Genomic DNA, 21389 nt, shown 5'->3' with positions numbered 1-21389 from the left:
ATGACCTTCTTGTTTACGGTAGTGAGTCTTTATCTTGTCTGGAGTGTAAGCCAAAATTGCACTCTAAAAGCACTTTTATAAAATTAAGACAATGCAGTCCTGGGACCCCCAGGCCAGGGCTCCCTGAGGGGGCTCCAAGGCACCCCTAGCAATGTTAGTTAATAGCATCCAGATCAGTTTATCCATTGTACACATTGTGAGCTTGTAGATCTGTTATTTTCAAAGAATCTTGAACAAAATGTGAAAACATTTGAATATTTTAAACATTTTAACAACACAAATCTTCCCTTAGGTGACCAGATCCAAAATTGGACAAGGTTAGCAATACATTACTTAAGTTGCTATTAAATGCCTTGATATTCGACTATATAGGCCCAATATTGCCTATCATTTTGTTATTAAACCCCTCTGGCTTCTCACATTTAGTTTTAAATGCTAATTATGTTTTTTGGTCATGGGTGGTATATGGCTGACTGCTAGGGGATATTTCTAATGTGGCTTTCGCTTTTATTTTATATTTTTTATGGAGGGACAGACAGTAGGCTGACAGGAAATGGGGAGAGAGGGAAGTAAAGGTCACAAAGGCCACAATGTCGAGTCATAATGAGCCACAATGTGACTGAACAGGAAGCCTATACCTGGTTGATCCTTCCTGCCAGTATACATGCAGCATTATGCTTGTCTCAAAGATTAAGCCATGCATGCATGTCTAAGTACAAACGGCTTGTACAGGACGGATTTGTGGGACGGACAGCTGAAAAGTCTTGGAAATGAGGGAATGTCCCACACATCTGGTCACCCTAATTAAGCTGGTGCACAAATATTGTCAAAAAGGGGGGGTCCGCAGGCAAATTAAATGCATATTATTAATTTGCGGGGTTCTTCTTGACATGAAAAGTTTGACAACCACTCGAGGTACTGGTAGAGAACGTTCACATGCGCCCACTAGTGGTGACATTGATGTACTGCAACACTTCGTTCGTTCAGGACTTCCCTCCTCGCCTCTATGGCGATTGGTTTGGATTATATATCTGATCTGGTTTTATTCTAGTGAGAGCGGGGAGCAACCAGACAAACACATGACCGAACTCTCATTGGGCAAATGCTTGCTCACACCCCGGGAAATGTTGTATTGCTCCCTCCCTCCGTGTCTCTCTCTCTCTCTCTCTCTCTCTCTCTCTCTCTCTCTCTCTCTCTCTCTCTCTCTCCCCCATCTGTCTGTATCTCTCCCCCCCCCCCCTCTCTCTCTCTCGCACACACACACACACACACACACACTCACTCAACTCACACGCGCTCTCTCTCTCTCTCTCTCTCTCTCTCTCTCTCGCTCTCTCTCGTGCATATTTGCCACTAAATAAAAATTACTGAAATTCTAAGCGAGGGGGGAAGAAGAAGATGTCTCTTCGGTCGAGAGCGGCCGCCGAGTTGGATAAACTTCCTAGCACTTTATTAACAACAATAAAGAAACGCGGTCCTGCTACAGATATTGTTCCAGACACTTGTGAGAGTCTCAGCAACGCGGTCTCCGTGTCCTTGGCTCTGGGCGCTCAGCAGAACGACATCACTATTTGCTCTAATTATAATATTAACGGAGCTTTTGAGGACACAAGTTCCCCGGACGACGACGACGAGGCAGCAGCAGCAGCAGCGACAGCGGGCACGCCGGCCTCGCCAGGTCACCACGTCCGCGGCGACTCCTCCGCGGCACCACCGCGGCCAGTTGCGGCGGCGGCGTCGTCGCTCCTCGCAGCCGGGGTGAGTCCCGGTGACATGTACCGACTGACCTCTTGCATGGATCTCCTGAGGTCCAGCGAGGAGGACGCGGACGGCGGAGCACGGAGCGTGTGTCCCACCACCACCACCGCCGCCGTGCCGCGGTACACCAACACCTGGAAGGAGTCCAACTTCTTCATGACTGCTGCGGGCACCGCCTGCAGTGACGAGGAGCAGCAGCTCCTCGGCCCCTCGCTCCCCGCCTGTCACCTGGGCGCCGGCGTGTGGTGCGTGAATGACAGCATAGCAGCACGCAGCGACCGATTCGAGCCGGAGCGAGGCGGACCGCCGGCGGGCGCAGCATGTAATTCGTTGTGCAAACACTGTAACTATGGACAGTCCTCCTCCTCCTCCACCTCCATGCAGCAGCAGCAACAACACTGCCGCTGTGTTGTCCCGTCTGCAGGCGGGCAGGACGTCGGGGCGAAAGGTGCCCTGCATGCGGGGCTGATGATGATGGGACGCGGCCAAGTGGAAAGTTACCCGAGCGAGATGATCGAGATCCATCCAGATCCAAGTCATCACGCCTATTCTCCTGTCAAGAGAGAAGCCGTTGGCTGGGTCGATATGACCAGGTAAAAATGATGACAATATAAATATAATGCCACATAGGCTGCTATATATAGTTTCCTCCTTTCATATTTGGTTTTCACATCTAGTTCACACTTTCATACCTTGCTTTCTAATTCGGTATAGGCCTAAATTATTGTAACAAATAACCCTATTTGTTACCACAATGTCAAAAATAATAATTAACAATAATATACATTTCTCGCGTTTGACGGTAGACCTAAACGGTATAATTGCTTTGCTTATAGTTTTCCAGTACAATATTTTTTACGGTCTACTGACTATACTCCAGTTAATTCCAAGTGGTGTGTTTTCTTTAACTAATATAGGGCTGAAAGGAATCTTAGTTTTTAGATTATGTAGGCATATGTACAAATTCGTACATGCATGCCTTCTTTGCATCGATAGGTGACGGTATTGGTATAGGTATCATAGCCTATAGATTAGACTACATATACCTACTTTTTTACAGACTATACTGGACACAACTTAAACATGTGCTTTTGGTTAATTGGCTGTACCAATTTCATCCAATCAAGAGAACCCATCTATCGTGCAGCTTCAAAATGTATAGTGTTCCAGTTCCAATTTTGTCTCAATTACACACACACACACACACACACACACACACACACACACACACACACACACACACACACACACACACACACACACACACACACACACACACACAAAACAGTGATTAGATGGTAATATTAACTACTATAACACTTATTAAACAGTGATTACTATGGTAATATTAACTACTATAACACTTATTAAAAAAATCAAAAGTATTACTGCACACACACACACACACACACACACACACACACACACACACACACACACACACACAAAACAGTGATTACTATGGTAATATTAACTACTATAATAACACTAACACAAAAAAGTATTACTTGCAGTAGCTCTGGTCCATAGAGCTATATGTTACTCTCGACATCCGCCGCTCGCATGAATGCAGACCAGCCTCTTGTCTTTAGCCTAAATAAAAAGAAAGTTTTTGCTTCTCACCAATACAAAGGCGGGTTGTGTCATTAGAAAGCCTACTTTCCTTAGTGGACGCACTCTGAGCCCCCCACCACACGTATAAACGGTACGTTTTGGCCAAAAGGGGATTTTGTTTCCACCGGAAAAGAAAAAAAACTTTTAGTTACTCCACTGCGCCGTCTACCGATATTGCCCAGAGAATTGCCTCATAGAGAATATTTTTCCTCCGGTGAAAAAAAATCCCTTTCTTGCCAAAAAAGTACCATTTATACGTGTGGTGGGGGGCTCAGAGTGCTACCACTAAGGAAAGTAGGCTTTCTAATGACACAAACCGCCTTTGTTTTGGTGAGTAGCAAAAACGTTCTTTTTATTTACGCCAAAGAGTAGAGGCTGGTCTGCATTCATGCGAGCGGCGGAAGTCGAGAGTAACATATATAGCTCTAAATGCAACGCATTAGAGCTATGGACCAGAGCTATACTTGCAGCACCTTTAGCACCATCTCTCTAGAGTGGTACCCGGAAGACACCTGAGAAGTTTGGGCACCTTAATGCTAAATTAATTATTCTTTCCAAAATGTAACAAAAAAATAAATAAATAGGCTACATGTATTTAGTTTTGGTCTGAAATAAGGCAAAGTTAAGTGGGCCTATTCATGATTTGAACATGCTTGAATATTTGACGTTTATGGCCTATTTCAACAATTGCTACAAATTGCTGCGAAACCTGTGTTATGGCATGAAACAACTTGAAGGGTAAATGTATGTCTGATAATGGTGTACAGTGAGTGCATGTTCAAATCATGTATACTTTACATTATTTCATACCATTTTCCAGAACATAACTTTAACCCATTTTGGGGCGGGAACCCCTTTTGGTGTTAGCATTATGTTATGCTTTAGCTATTGAAAAATAGCAGATCTACAAGCTCATAGCGCGCCACGCTACGAGCTTGTAGGTCTGCTATTTTTGAAAAATCGAAGAACCACTGACATAGAAACATAGCTTTTTCAGAAAACTGTCAGAATGTAAAAGACATTTTTAGAATCTGATCTCAGGTTGATTCTTTACTTTTTCCACATTTAGGAAGTAAGAAATAGCCACTTTCACATTGAGGTCCCCGCTGCTCAGACTGTCGACGCTGATTCGGGTTTATTTCGGTAATGCAAGTAATCATAATCATAACTTGAACACAGGATATATACACATAAAAGCTTAATGAAACCAACGTGGTCCTGCGTCCTATGTAAAGAAGGAAAACGATTATGCACATCCCAGTTTCAGAATACAGATCCTTCTATAACACGTAATCCTTGTTGTGATGGTGGTGACATGACATGGCAGCGCCTCCGCCCACTTTTCTTTTTTTACTATGGGCCGTTCGCCTGATATCGCCGGTATAGTTGCCGGGTCCCCCATATAGACAAATAATGCACTTCCCGGAAAATTCGTCTGGCTGTCTGTCGCCCGCTGTTAAAACGTACTGTGAGAGTGTGTGTACACTGTACAGATGGTAACAAGAAGACTCGCCCCGTGTCTGTTTTCCTCCCAGAATCTTCCCCAGTGAGGGGTGGGAGAGGCTGGACAGCAGACGGCTGGCTGGACTTTGAATTTCGTTAAAATGTGACGCAAATCATTGAATATATATTTCAGAGCGAACATTTTTAACTAAAATATTTGCTTCTGGGGGGGGGGGGGGTTGAGATGGGGGTCCGTGTGGCCCAATAGAGATAGTTATGTGGGTTCCTTGACATGAAAAAGGTTGAGCACAACTGACATAGAAACATGGGTTTTTCAGAAAAATGATAGGATTTAGAAGCCTTTTTTTTTTTAATCGACAGCAGGCCTAAATGGGTTAAATTGTCTGTCCTTGTCAGACCTGTCAATGGAAGGGTTTAGTAAAGTTAGACCCTTAGTTAAGGCTTAGTTATGGACATATGGAGACATGAGTGAAGTCTGTCTAATGAGTTTGAGAGAAACATTTTCTGCAAAAGGAAGACATGGTAGGCTACATTGCACTCACACATGGGCCACCTTAAATCAATTGCACTCCTAAAGCTGTCTTGCCGTATGGCCTTGGGAGGTATAGTGTTTCACACAGAACTAGACTGAATCAAAGTATGTTTCTTCTCCCCGCTAACATTTTATGAGTTTACTTTATTCCTGCTGTGGCTATAACCTTGCACGCGTTCAGACTTCTTCTATAAGTGTCACTGTAAACAAGAGATAAAGCACCTGCTGTAGATTCACTGCCAAGAATGTGAGAAAATGAACTGGATTTTTACTTGATTGATGCTCAGTTAACAGAGTCACAGCCACTACCAAAGACTATCTTGTTCACGGGCTGAATTCATGGTCAGCTCAATATTGTACGAAAGAACATGCTTGCCAATCGGATATTTAATCACATTAGCCCTGCGGTACGTACGTGTCCCTAATTATCTGTTCTTGTTTTCTTTGAAGAGGAAAAAAATAGCAGTTCTACAAGCTCACAATAAGCTTGTGTAGACACCGTGACAAAAATATAGGGCTTAAAGGGGCATGAAATCGTCCTAGACAGTTTTCCGGGTGATGTCATGCACCTGGGGCACAGTGCACTGTATTTCTGGGGCACAGTGCACTGTATTTCTGAGCGTTAAATGCACCGACTGCACAGCATTTACCAACGGCCAGAGATCACACAGTGCTCTCTCTCTCTCTCTCTCTCTGCATATTTCCGAATGCACCCATAAGGTCATGTCAGAGCCTGCCATGTACCCCCCCTGCTGTACTTGTTAAGCTGACCTGGAAAGCAAAACTGCAGTACAAAAATCGGCCTACGGTTTCATCCCCTGCACTCTACCGATGGTAAACATTGCATTACCAAGTTAGATTAGGTGGCTTGAAACAGTGGACAAACTTAGCATCATTAATCTGATACTTATTATAATCGCCATGTTGTGTCTGGCATGACGCAGACGTCCTGTCTGTCTGTCTGTCTGTCTGTCTGTCTGTCTGTCTGTCTGTCTGTCTGTCTGTCTGTCTGTCTGTCTGTCTGTCTGTCTGTCTGTCTGTCTGTGTCTCTCTCTCTCTCTCTCTGTCTGTCTGTCTCTCTCTGTATTCGTCACACTGGACCTCTTAAGTGAAATCCTGAGTGTTGATTCAACAACCATTAACATTTCCTGGGGTTCAAAACCTCCACTGTGCCTAATGGCACGCTGCCATGCCATAATCCAAGAGGCCCATTCTAGTGAATTGGTCCGATGGTGTGCATTTTAACTAAGCCTGAGCCTGGCTAACACTAACCCTATAGGGCCATTTGGTGCAGCTGAGCAGGGAGCAGAATTTAGCATGGATTAGCATGTTCGCCCGTACGCATTTTTCACGGAATTGGCCATGGGGCGGCCACAGGGCGGCTCAAAAGGGAATAGAGATTAACCTGTGAATGATGTCATGACATACTTTTTATTTGTGTTTTTTTTTTCTATTCACTTGGTCAACAGAATGAGAGGTCTGCTCTGCCGGAAATATCGCGAAAAAAAAGTTTTGTATACCCACACACCATAGACAACAAAAAATATTTCATCATACTCTTCTTTAAGTAGCATGCAGCATGTCAAACTAGGGGCAAAACTTAGTTTTGCATGAAAAACACTCCTTAGCCTAAATTCGGCCATATCCATATGGCTATGGCAGTTTTTAGGCCAAGGAGTGTTCACTGTGTACCATCTGTGCATCTTTCTTTGTTTGAGGAGTTTTATCGTAATTGTGTGTCCCGTTGCCATTTTTCCCCCCAGACCGAATACCGAAGTATTTAAATTTCTGTACCCGATACGAGTACTTTTTTAAAATGTTCGGTCAATTTGGCGATTTGTAATGCGGCAAAACATGAAAACACTAGACAGCGGAAGATGCCAAATTGACTGTGTGCTCCAAATCCCCCTTTGTTGAACTGTGTGTTGTTGCTGCTTAGTATTAATGGAGAGACTAGAAGTCTTTTGTCCATCACAAAAATCAGTGACCCTGTTTATCCTGCTATGCTGCATACCAGGATAACACGTTGTGTGTCCGAAGTATTTAAATTTTAGTACTCGCCGATACGAGTACTTTTTTTATTTCCGTTGAGTAACCACTTCTTTTTACCCCCTTTTTCTCCGGTTTAATTTCATTGTCACACCGACACTTGTCACTTGTCATTTATGCTCGGGGCAGAATTACTGCCGTTGCATTCGTTCAGCCCAGTGTCAACTGGATGTTTTGGTACTCGGGTTCAGAGTATCGGGGGCCGAGTACCGAGTATGAGTACTTGAGGGTGGTATCGTCGGCCCGAGTATAACCGATACCAGTATCGGTATCGGAGCATGTACAAAGATGTACTTCCGTGCCATCCCATAAACTGCTGGATGGATATGCTTGGTAAATACTGTATCGTAGATCTATACCGGTACCCATTTGAGATGAGATTATTGTGATTAGCAGTATTAAGCTGCTATAAACCAGTAAGACGCCTGAGGGCGCCTGAGGACGTCTATGGGTGGTATATCGGCCCAGTGAGTGTATGGTTTGATGAGGGCCCGGGACGGGCCTTCATTTTCCGGCCTGTTGAAAACTGTCGTTTTCGCCGGCTGCCGGGCGTGGCTGCACTAATAACTTTGGGGTAGTCCCGGGCTAGAGTTTGAATGGACAGGTGGGCCTGTTGAGAACATATATCCATATGTGGAGATCTAAGGGTTGCTGGCCAATATTGATGACATCAGGGATCTCCATATATGGGCTTAACTGCGACAGCAGGTCGCCTTTACTATGACATCAGGGTCTCAACATCTCCATCCCTGATGATGTCACATGATGTCACGAGACCTGGGCACCACCATATATGGTGCTCGACCAACACACTGACGGTGCCCGACCAACACAATTCTGTATTTAAGTCCGTCATTTTGTAGCGCTACGTTACGTCCGGGTCCAAGTGGCACCAGCTCCCGTCTGCATCTCATTGTAAATAGAATATCTAAACGCGTGAGTCTTTTTACAATGACGTTATTATTCAGAAAGAAAGCCAATGAGGGTTAAAATGGGTCCAACTGCTTCCAACTCGAGTAGAATTATTAATGAGTGTCCATGACAATGAAAATATATGATGTGGAGACAATAAAGACTATTATTATCATTACTATTGAAGGTGGTAACAGTCCATTTGCTCAGTACAATATTTCGGGGGCAGATTTAGAATGTGTGCAGGGTTGAGGAATCTATAGTTTGCAATTAATGAGGATTAAGTTGACACAATGAAATAAAATGGCGATAGTATCCAGTGTGGGGCAGACGGCCTGCCACAGCCAGATTTAGGAGAGCAGCAGCTTTGTTGTTGCGAGGAAAGCGCTAAAATGTGACTTTCGTGGTTGTTTTAGTCTCTGATTTAGTCCGACGGAGGGACACAGTATAACTCTATGGGGACACAAAAGTAGGACCCGTAAGTATCTCTGGAGGGGGGCGCTCACGTCACGGCTAAAATACTGAATCACGGGAAATGCACAATTCCATAGTTGAGACCTTCGGTCGCAAATTATGACTTTCCTCTCTCTTCCTGGGAAACTCCATCAAAACTCCATCAAGCTCAAGATCAAAACGATGGAGCTTGCACAAAAACAAAATGTCACTCACTGTTGAAAGTACCTGAAAGTTGAAAGCACCTGTAAAACTGTGAAGCGGTTCTGAAATGGGACGGTGATATGAATAAATCCAGTACATTGTTCTAGACTTGGAAGCGCACGGTCAATTTGGCGATTTGTAATGCGGCGAAACACTAGACAGCGGAAGATGCCAAATTGACTATGTGTGCTCCAGATCCCCCTTTGTTGAAGTGTTGTTGCCGCTAAGTAATTAACCCATGTTGGGCGGGAACCCCTGTTGGTGTTAGCTTTACGCTATGCTTTAGCTATTGAAAAATAGCAGATCTACAAGCGCGCTACGAGCTGTAGGTCTGCTATTTTTTTTTAAATTGTGAAAATATTTATTTAAAAAAAACTGGAGGATTTAGATTCTAAATCTAAATAAATATTTTCACAAAAAACAATTCTAAATTTTCGATTTTTCCTTTTTTTTCAAATGTTGAGTTCAGGCTTAAATTGGTTAATAGAGAGACTAGAAGTCTTTTGTCCATCACAAAAATCAGTGACCCTGTTTATCCTGCTATGCTGCATACCAGGATAACACTTCAATAATAAACGTATGTGTGTGTGTTCTGTGTGTGTGTGTGTGTGTTCTGTGTGTGTGTGTGTGTGTGTGTGTGTGTGTCAAGGTACGACTCCCTGTATCCAGGTGTAAGTGTGTACCTGTCCGACAGGAGAGTATGCCAGGTTTGTGGCGATGACGCGTCGGGCTGTCATTACGGTGCGGTCACCTGTGGCAGCTGCAAGGTGTTCTTCAAGAGGGCTGCTGCAGGTGTGTACGAAATGTATCACACGTATACACATTGGGGACACTATGTAGGTACACACACACACACACACACAGACACACACACACACACACACACACACACACACACACACACACACACTCTCTCTCTAACTTCACTGCCAGTTATATATAAAGCATCTGTTTTTAAGGTTCTAGATAATTAACCTCTCCATCCCTCCATGGCCTGGCACCTACAGAACTGAAAACTCACCTGCTGCCTTTCCTGGTGCTTCAAAGCCGTTGTAAAATACTATTAGCTATATAAGCACACACCTGGGCCACGTGTAGTGGATTACCATTCGCATTTTTCTTTTCCTGGCACTTCCCCTGGCACTGTCAAGAGTTTAACAACGAATGCGTTACTCTTTAAATGTATATATAGATATTGCGTACCATTCAGAGTTTGCCTTGCAACTTCTTTATGTGCACACAGAGTACCCTATCTGATGGTCAAAGTATTTTAACATTAGGCTATGTTGCGGTTACTGACAGTTCAGTTTGCTTGCACATGTCCTCTTTGGAAGTCGGTTCAGTGTTAAGTGTTTAAAACATGAACGCCCCCCCCCCCCCCCGCCAACACGGCAGTGGCTCAGGGGTAGAGAGTGGCCGATAGAATGGCCAGAGTTAGAGTCCTTAAGGAAGACTCTGAACCCTATTAGACCTCGCGGTAAGCCCCACCCACTCACGCACCTGCCCCGATACCCTTGCTAAGCAGGACAAACATCTGTGATCCCCCACTGAGGACCGTGTTATGTCGGCAGTTTTTCCGAAGAGGAATAGAAGCATTCATATCAACAACATCCATACTATAATAACACCATGGTGAAACGTTGCTGTTGGGCGTCCTGCAACAACAGTGCTTCGTAGGTACCCAGAACGTTTGGGGCATTTTCTTTTTATTCCTTTTCCCGTGGGTGCGCACATGTCAATGTCAATGTTTACAATATGGAGGTGGAGGAGGCAGCAGCGGCGGTGGCGGTCACTCGTTCACCCTCCCTGTAGGCTACTAAATCATACTAGTATTAATGTCTTAACTTTCACTAAACAATGGTTAAATCAATCGTCTAATAAACAACAAACAACTTACCTTGGTGAAAACGGTGTGCTCTGTAACTTTCTGCACGTTCAGTTGCTTGTGTGAAGTCTGTAGACAGCCACATAACTTCACCCACAGCCAGTCTGTCTATCCCAAGCCCCCAGTAAGGCTCACTAAACAAGCTATCTAAACGCTCGTTTAACCGCTTAATGTTGGATTTTCTTTGCTGTTCCTAAATTCAAATTAGTTTAGACCATTAGCGGACCTTCACTTTTTGGATACAATGTGCAGAAAAGGGTAAGCAGCGTTCTTTTTGGGATAGACAGACTGGCTGTGGGCGAAGTTATGTGGCCGTCCACTCACTGTGGACAGGAGAAAGTTAAAAAAGCACACCATTTTCACCAAGGTAAGTTGTTTGTTGTTTATTAGACGATTGATTTAACCATTGTTTAGTAAAAGTTAAGAGGTTAATAGTATGATTTAGTAGCAGGGAGGGTGAACGAGTGACCGCCACCGCCGCTGCTGCCTCCTCCACCTCCATATTGTAAACATTGACATGTGCGCACCCACGGGGAAAGGAATAAAAAGAAAACGTTCTGGGGGTACCTACGAAGCACTATACCCAACAGCAACGTTTCACCATGGCGTTATTATAGTATGGATGTTGTTGATATGAATGCTTCTATTCCTCTTCGGAAAAACCGCCGACACAACACGGTCCTCAGTGGAGTCCTGCTTGTCCTGCTTAGCAACCGTAGCGGGGCAGGTGCGCGGGTGGGTGGGGCTTACCGCAAGGTCTATTGCTCCCGATGTGCAGGTTGGTGCCTCTGCATGGTTTCCTCCGCCATCGGTGTATATGAATGGGTGAATGTATTGCACAATCTAAAACGTTTTGGATAAAAGTTCTAATATAAATGCACCATTCAACACGCGCTCTGCCCCTGGACATGTCTATGATTTTCATGTTGCCGTATTTGGTTTACCGTATTATAAAAGCAATAAGCCACCTGAGGCCATGGTTTACAGTGATTGTAGAACAGCTGGGAGCGCTTAGCAGGTTCTAAAGTCACAGTAAACCGTGTCCTCTTGGGGCTTATTGTTTTAATAATTTTTGTGTGACATTGGGTGTACTGTATACAGCACCACATTCTCCCACGCGATCGGTTGACTGTGACAGCGCACCGTGACCTCAAGAGCAATTATTGTCTCCGCCAGGCCGAAGGCGTGGCAGAGACTATGTTTCATACACCCTGTCTGTCCGTCCGTCCGTCCGTGGGTGTGTGTCTGTCTGTGGACATCTCCGGCCTCAAAATCAGCAATGGTGGCCCTATAACAGGCCATTTCACGTTTTTACCTACGTATATAACTGGACCGATCGGCGTGTAACCTCTGCCCTGCATTTTTCACATCTGTCTTTTATAGTAGTGCCACCAGGAGACCGATTTTTGCAAAGCACATTTCTTGATATTACTCATATAGATTTCGTACAAACATCATGCAAATTGGTACATACATATCATGATTATCTCTCGACCTGAGCTCCGAGGAGCACTTTTTTCCCCGAATTTGTTATCAGTTCACGCCCCACATGTTGTTGCTTATGAGTAATAGCCGCTGGCATTGCTAATGCACTGCCCTCATCCACAGTGTGTGCGCGCGTGTGTGTGTGTGTGTGTGTGTGTGTGTGTGTGTGTGTGTCCTCAGGTAAACAGAACCACCTGTGCGCCAGCCGGAATGACTGCACCATCGACAAGTTGCGACGGAAAAACTGTGCTTCATGTCGCTTGAGGAGATGCTTCCTGTCAGGGATGAGCCTCAAAGGTGTGAGTGCGTGTGCGTAGAATGTGCTAACTTTTGTTTTGCTGCCCCCCACAGTCCGGGAGCGAAAGGGTGATTTTTGGGCTGAACGTGGTTATTTTTTTTTTCAACTGATTCTTGTAACTTGGACTCCTTTAACGTCTTTTTAATGAGATCCCGCACCGCCAACGACGCCTTTAACGTGTTAATTAGCGCTCTAATTAATGATAAAACTATAAAGTTTGCTTTCCCTACTAATCAAAGCTCCCCTCGAGCGATAGCTCCGTGTTCCATTGCTTTCCCCTTCAGCCTCGATGCATTGGAAAAAGAGCAAGGTGGTGGATGAGGCCCTTTCTAGGCCTTTTTTAAGAGTTTTCCATTTCAAATCGTTCTCATTATTATAGCTGTACGGAATTTAATGCAAAATACTTGGTCTAAATGCATCAAATTGGCTTTCTAGTAGTGTCTATGAATGTGGATGTGCACACTGAATTAGATTTATGATTTAAAATGCATTATTAATTAATGCATATTATTCCCTTCATACCAAAAGTCCAATGAAAGATATATTTTGAGATTGTATGCACAATAATCAAGTGAAATGTATCAAATCTGCTTTCTGCAATCTGTATTAATTAGTGCAACGGTAGCATATTTCTTTTCAGGTGGTTGCATATTAAGTAGGGGTGCGCTGATGTGGAAATTCTTGGCCGATACCGATACAGCTGTAAAAAACAACAATCTAGCCGTTATTTATTTTGCACCGGTCTTCACCGGGCCATTATTTGGCTACAGTTCCTGTCGAGCATGTTTTTTTAGTGCAAAATTAAAAGGTATGATAAACAAACATACATAGCAGGCAAAGTCTTTTGTCTTTTCGATTTACTATTGAGAATAGGGGAGCTTATATAGGCAGTCACCGCTGCTGAAGTGATTCGACCCGGATTCGTGCAAACAGACTGGTAGCACAGCTGTGTAAAATTCTAACGTCATATAGATTTTAAAAGGCTGTCATATACTATACTGAATATATTCTTTCAAATGAGGTTTGGGCCTTATAGATCAAAAATACATTAAGCTTTTGAATGAATATACATTTGCAACTATTTGAATAAAGGTTGAAGTGAAATTAACCGCTGGGAAAATCCCTAATTGAGAGAGTGCAGGCCTAACAAGCCACCGCAGCTCATGAAATATATAGGCTGCATGGCTAACAGGGCATAGTGCTTACCCTACCATCTCTCCCCTTTCTTTGACTTATACACCCATGAATCGGTTGTGGCACGAATGATTATGTTTGGGGATGCGGAGGACTTTGACGTTGACCGAGCTGACGCACCCCCCCAACGCCCAGTATTGTATTTATTCGGCCCAATTTTTTAAAATATATATAATCCGTTAATCACACAAATAAAGACCGTTGATTGTTTGCAGCCGGCGTTAATTACCTCGCGCTGCGCACGGGTATTCACTATAGCGCTCACACCGTCACTATCTTGTGGATTATAGTTTGGTAAACTAAAAAAACTGAACTGAGTGGTGCAACTCCCCCCCACCTCTCTCTCTCTCTCTCTCTCTCTCTCTCTCTCTTAGCAGGCAACAGTGCAGCACTATCCCTCTCTCTGTTTCTGGCACAACAGCGCCCCTACTGGTACTCATAGTCATATACTGGTGCTCATTAACGTAGGTGAACAGGTGAACACGGACATTGCTGTTCCTTGGAGTGGTTGCACGACTCAAAAAAGTCTGTCCTGTCTTGAGTTGAAGCGGTGCCCGCTGCCTGTGTGTGAGCCTGTTAATAACCGTTTCAGGCCGTCTATCTCGAGCATCTTGCATTTTCTTGCTATGCATGCCTTGATGATTTTGTTATATATATATATATATATATATATATATATATATATATATATATATATATATATATATATATATATATATATATATATATTATATATATCTGATATATATATATATATATATATATATATACAGTAGGTTAACTATTAGCTGAAAGTGGGCTCTCTGGTGTTCTGTCAGATGTTTTTGCCAAGAAGTTCCTTCAGAATGTGTGTGGGTGCCCTGCGGCTGAGCTAGAGCCTTGGATCAGATTGCAATTGCTGATGTCATACATCTAGCCTGAACATGAGATGACTGCCTTCTCCATCTGATGTTACTCTACCACCTGACAAGCTGCCTCCACATGTTCATCTACTACCTGACAAGCTGCCTCCACATGTTCATCTACTACCTGACAAGCTGCCTCCACATGTTCATCTACTACCTGACAAGTACCTCCACATGTTCATCTACTACCTGACAAGTACCTCCACATGTTCATCTACTACCTGACAAGCAACCTCCACATGTTCATCTACTACCTGACAAGCTGCCTCCACATGTTCATCTACTACCTGACAAGCTGCCTCCACATGTTCATCTACTACCTGACAAGCAACCTCCACATGTTCATCTACTACCTGACAAGCTGCCTCCACATGTTCATCTACTACCTGACAAGTACCTCCACATGTTCATCTACTACCTGACAAGTACCTCCACATGTTCATCTACTACCTGACAAGCAACCTCCACATGTTCATCTACTACCTGACAAGCAACCTCCACATGTTCATCTACTACCTGACAAGTCCCTCCACATGTTCATCTACTACCTGACAAGTACCTCCACATGTTCATCTACTACCTGACAAGTACCTCCACATGTTCATCTACTACCTGACAAGTACCTCCACATGTTCATCTACTACCTGACAAGTACCTCCACATGTTCATCTACTACCTGACAAGTACCTCCACATGTTCATCTACTACCTGACAAGCTGCCTCCACATGTTCATCTACTACCTGACAAGCAACCTCCACATGTTCATCTACTACCTGACAAGTACCTCCACATGTTCATCTACTACCTGACAAGTACCTCCACATGTTCATCTACTACCTGACAAGCTGCCTCCACATGTTCATCTACTACCTGACAAGCTGCCTCCACATGTTCATCTACTACCTGACAAGTACCTCCACATGTTCATCTACTACCTGACAAGTACCTCCACATGTTCATCTACTACCTGACAAGTACCTCCACATGTTCATCTACTACCTGACAAGTACCTCCACATGTTCATCTACTACCTGACAAGCTGCCTCCACATGTTCATCTACTACCTGACAAGTCCCTCCACATGTTCATCTACTACCTGACAAGCTGCCTCCACATGTTCATCTACTACCTGACAAGCTGCCTCCACATGTTCATCTACTACCTGACAAGCTGCCTCCACATGTTCATCTACTACCTGACAAGCTGCCTCCACATGTTCATCTACTACCTGACAAGTCCCTCCACATGTTCATCTACTACCTGACAAGTACCTCCACATGTTCATCTACTACCTGACAAGTACCTCCACATGTTCATCTACTACCTGACAAGCTGCCTCCACATGTTCATCTACTACCTGACAAGCTGCCTCCACATGTTCATCTACTACCTGACAAGCTGCCTCCACATGTTCATCTACTACCTGACAAGCTGCCTCCACATGTTCATCTACTACCTGACAAGCTGCCTCCACATGTTCATCTACTACCTGACAAGCTGCCTCCACATGTTCATCTACTACCTGACAAGCTGCCTCCACATGTTCATCTACTACCTGACAAGTCCCTCCACATGTTCATCTACTACCTGACAAGTACCTCCACATGTTCATCTACTACCTGACAAGTACCTCCACATGTTCATCTACTACCTGACAAGTCCCTCCACATGTTCATCTACTACCTGACAAGTCCCTCCACATGTTCATCTACTACCTGACAAGTACCTCCACATGTTCATCTACTACCTGACAAGTCCCTCCACATGTTCATCTACTACCTGACAAGTCCCTCCACATGTTCATCTACTACCTGACAAGTCCCTCCACATGTTCATCTACTACCTGACAAGTCCCTCCACATGTTCATCTACTACCTGACAAGTCCCTCCACATGTTCATCTACTACCTGACAAGTCCCTCCACATGTTCATCTACTACCTGACAAGTCCCTCCACATGTTCATCTACTACCTGACAAGTCCCTCCACATGTTCATCTACTACCTGACAAGTACCTCCACATGTTCATCTACTACCTGACAAGTCCCTCCACATGTTCATCTACTACCTGACAAGTCCCTCCACATGTTCATCTACTACCTGACAAGTCCCTCCACATGTTCATCTACTACCTGACAAGTACCTCCACATGTTCATCTACTACCTGACAAGCAACCTCCACATGTTCATCTACTACCTGACAAGTCCCTCCACATGTTCATCTACTACCTGACAAGTCCCTCCACATGTTCATCTACTACCTGACAAGTACCTCCACATGTTCATCTACTACCTGACAAGTCCCTCCACATGTTCATCTACTACCTGACAAGTCCCTCCACATGTTCATCTACTACCTGACAAGTCCCTCCACATGTTCATCTACTACCTGACAAGTCCCTCCACATGTTCATCTACTACCTGACAAGTACCTCCACGTGTTCAAAGGTATTTTTATGTGACACCATGGAATGGTCGGTGGACCAACCAATTCATAGGGTTCACCTTCAGGAGGTGCGGCCACAGTGCAGGATGGATTATTTGAATAACCGTTGAGGCAAGAGACCGCGAAGACCTTTGGCCCCGAGTTGTCACATCTGCTCCGAGATTGAGCCAGACATGGAAGAGGTGGAAGAGGACAACAGGGATACTGCAACAGTAGGCCTACATCTCTATCACAAAGAGGAAGCTAAATCAAGTGTCATCAGACACAACGAGCATTGTGAACATCATCAGTTGTCAATGTAAACCGTGCTGTAAAGATGGCCTGGCCATACTTTTATCGTCTGGCCACTGCGAGGCTACACTATGAAGAGTGGGAACACAATCTTACAAGATTTAGAAAAGACCTGGTCAAAAGGTATTTTACAAGACCATCCCATCTAAAGTGAAGATGGTGGTTTTTTTTAAAGCTTAAGCAGATACAGGCTATGAGAAAAATACATTCAAAGAGCCCTATCAATGATCTGCAGCTACTGTACTCAGTCAGGCGTACGGTACAGTATGTCTAAACTGAATGTTGGATGAATGACAGTCCGTGAGCTATCTATTCAAGGGTCCTCGTCATCATACTCCTTGTCTAGTGACCGTGATGTCCATGTGGAGGATGCCCTCGCCTATGAGCTGGCACCAGTTCTAACTGCCATGTTCACCGAGGATGGAATGCAAATTCAGAAAGCCACGTCCACCAGCGATGGGACCCAGAGCAGTTTGGATGGAAAAACTGAGCCACTGAGCCCTAAGAATCTCCCTGAAGAATACAAAACATGCCCCAGATGACATGTGTGCAATTATAAAGGTTGCGTGCTGTAAGCAAAGAATGTGTATGTGGTTTGCCATGCACACAATGTTCCGTTGGTGTTTTGGTGTAGAATGCTCACGATAGGCCCGAAATGAAATGAAAATGTGTTGCATTTGCATTGATTATCGTATTTGATGGGATTCTGCCGTTTTAAGCATGAAGGGGTTAATATCTAAAAATGCCCTATTCTGATATTGTACATGGATAAACACTTCAAAAAGCAGATTTGATGCATTTAGATCTCCAAATATATATATATTTTATGGAATGTTGGGGTTTCCGGGCACGAAGGCGTTAATATGCATTAATTAATAATGCATTACCTGTAATCATAAATCTAATTCATTGTGCATTTCCACATTCATAAACACTGTAGAAAGCCAATTTGATGCATTTAGACCAAGTATTTTGCATTAAATACCATAAAACTCTGTTTTGGGTGGATTTTCAGTGTTTCGGGCATTAATTAAGGGGTTAATAACAAATATCACACCCGTGTGAAGTGAGTGGTGCAACTCCGTGTGCTCCCCGGACGTTCCAGGCCCATAGGAACGCACCCAGGGTGCCGGCCCGGTTCCGGTGAGCCGCCCCGCGTCCGAAACGGTAGAGAAATGACAGAGTTACCATGCATGCGGGGGGTCCCCGGAACATCCAGACCCCCAGGAACACGCCCATAGGGGGCCGGGTCGGTTACCGTGTGGGGTCCGGTCCCTCTACAGCAGTGTTTCCCAGCCTTTCTTATATCATTATTATTTTTACACCATATATCTATATCCACACACACTAAGAACGTCATCACACTGCTACCTCGCTCAGTGAGTGTGAGTGTGTGTGTGTGTGTGTGTGCGCGGTGAACCCGTTGGTTCAGTGCAGTCAGGCAGGACTCCTTTCCATAAACTTCACTTGAATTTACGTTTGGCAAACTTCAATAATTAAGTACCACAGTCCAAATTTAATTCTGACCCCTCCACGAAAAGGCCTCGTCGTGATGGGCCCCATTCAAAGCCATAAATTAGCATTCCTATACAGCCGAGGGTAGCTTCACTAAATGGACAGGCGATTGTCTGTGTGTCCGTGATGGACGAGTTGTCAATGGAACGCAGCCCAGCTATTGTTGTCCGGGGAGGTGTTACATTCATTCCATTTCTTTGCCGGCATTTTAGGCGGCACACAGGTTGGGAATCACTGCTGTACTGTACTGTACTGTACTGTACTGTACTGTACTGTACTGTACTGTACTGTACTGTACTGTACTGTACTGTACTGTACGGGCACACCCGAAATCATCATAAATACAGTTAATGTGCTCCATAAGGGAGTGGTTGCACAACTCAAAAAATGCTCAAGGGATAACACTGGGCACCCTCTTCAATTCTTAAGAGGTGACCCCAAGCTACAAGAATCAGTTGAGAAAAAACTATCGCTCCCGGACTACAGGTGCTCATCACAATCATCTGTGAGCAGCTTATTAGGACTTCATTGGTTAAGTATCTTGCACATGGGACACTTTGACAAACATAACAGACCTGGCCCGGGAGGTGAACCGGCAGGCCGCCTGGTAATCTTATCTTTCTGCCTCTATACCTACTAATAAGCTTCGGCCTTCCTGTGTGTGCGTGCTCACTGCTCATACATGTGCGCGCACGTGTACAGTATGTGTGAGTCCGTGTGTCCGTGCGTGGGAGAGACATAATTAATTGTGAAGCTTTTTGGTGTACGTTCAAAAAAGTGGTGCAGTACAGAGGAGGTCACGATGGTCAAATACCTCAGATGCAGTGGATGTGAGCTTAACTAATGAAATGTTCCAGCTCAGATACACTGTCATAAATGTGGCCGACCGCCCTTGGTGATATAGATATTTCTGTTTGAATATGACAGAAGTGAAATTTGCTCGGTCAATTATTTTTATTTTACTTAACCCATTATAGGCGGGAACTCCTTTTTGTAACCCTTGTCTTCTGGACGGGAACCACTCTTGGGGTTCTGTACAGTATGTACGGTATTCAATAATAATTATGCTGCTATATAAATAATTGAAGTTTTTCGGAAAACTTAAGTGAGGATTTAGAAGGTGTTTTTTAGAATCTGTACTGGACTACTTGCTTTTAAAAAATACTTAAGAATTCAAAAGTGCATGCTTTTTTAATACTTAAATATGTATTCAAATTTGTTTTGTTTCAAAATATATGTGGGTCCCAGCCACATACAGTACATTTTGCTTACAGACACCAATGAGTGACTGAATATAATACGTTTACAAAATGAAAAATAATGAACAAAAATACTTCTAAGTAAAGTAGTATTCACCGATATCCATGTATGGCCGCTCAAATTAATTCTCTCAGTTGAGCTCATTGTCACCGATTCTCTGCCTTTTTCCCTGAGTACAAAACTGGAGTACAAAACTGTTTTGTTTACTTTGTTTTTCCACCCATCTGGTTTTTGGCATGCGTGCTGCGTGTTTCCCCTGCATCCTATTTGTCTGCGGCGGCCGCTAACCAGGCCGGAGACCAAAGGGAATCGGGCAGACGAGAGGCGGAGAGGAAGAGCAGAACCAGACTGCGTGGGTCCTGGAAGAAGGGGCAGCGAGGAGGCCCGCGATGGAGGAACCTGGCAGTAGCAGCGTACCCGCTCAAGGTCTGTTGTGTTACTTAAACCACTTAAAGGAGTATTTCACTCTTGAAAGGACCACTTCACCACTTTTCAACCTATCTTCATTATAATAGGTCCCAGAGCCGAAGAGTTTGATCAATCCTCAAGGGGGCCCGTTTTCGCTGGTACTTTTAAAGCAGCTTCTATAGGCCAATGTCCGGACTATATTATTATTATTATTATGAGAGAGAGAGAGAGAGAGAGAGAGAGAGAGAGAGAGAGAGAGAGATACGGAGGGAGAGAGAGTATGGCAACGTTAGTTTTGACTAGGAAGAACTGAATTACAGATATCTGGAATACATATCCAGTCTAGCGATTAAATGTTAAAACGGCTTGCCATAATCGAGAGATATATATATACGGACTTACGGAGGGAGGGGGAGAGAGAGAGAAAGAGGGAAAGTGAGAGAGGTCATGGGATCGGTGCGGAGTGATTGATTGATTGATTGATTGATTGATTGCGTGGTGGCGGCAGCCGGTCACTCAGGGGAGAGAGACGCTGAATCACTTTTTTGTGCACGCAAATCTGCGAGAAATGTCACGATTGCACTGTAGTGTAGTTGGAAACAATTGCTCTCAAAGACGGGGCATTTTCATCCTGGTGCTCCTTGAACCAGGCGAGTCTCTTTGGTGAATTCTTGATCAGTGTTATTATGTCACGACTCAAGAACAACTACCATGAC

At 44.2% G+C, this 21389-nt stretch overlaps 1 protein-coding gene across 1 annotated transcript in view; it reads left to right on the top strand.

Annotated features, from left to right (window-relative positions):
• The first annotated feature begins 1332 nt into the window (after positions 1-1332).
• The window catches only part of LOC308323073 (progesterone receptor-like), a 58583-nt gene continuing 38526 nt past the window's right edge, over positions 1333-21389 (top strand). The window contains exons 1-4 of the mRNA XM_080774675.1: positions 1333-2351; positions 9636-9778; positions 12537-12653; positions 20557-20691. Of these exons, the coding sequence (XP_080630801.1) occupies positions 1399-2351; positions 9636-9778; positions 12537-12653; positions 20557-20691 (1348 nt within the window). The 5' untranslated portion in view covers positions 1333-1398. The remainder of the gene's footprint in view (positions 2352-9635; positions 9779-12536; positions 12654-20556; positions 20692-21389) is intronic.

The sequence above is a fragment of the Protomyctophum bolini genome (assembly GCF_963924005.1).
Source record: "Protomyctophum bolini genome assembly, chromosome: 10".
Classification (NCBI taxonomy): Eukaryota; Metazoa; Chordata; class Actinopteri; order Myctophiformes; family Myctophidae; genus Protomyctophum; species Protomyctophum bolini.
This window is presented reverse-complemented; position numbering and strand designations above follow the sequence as displayed.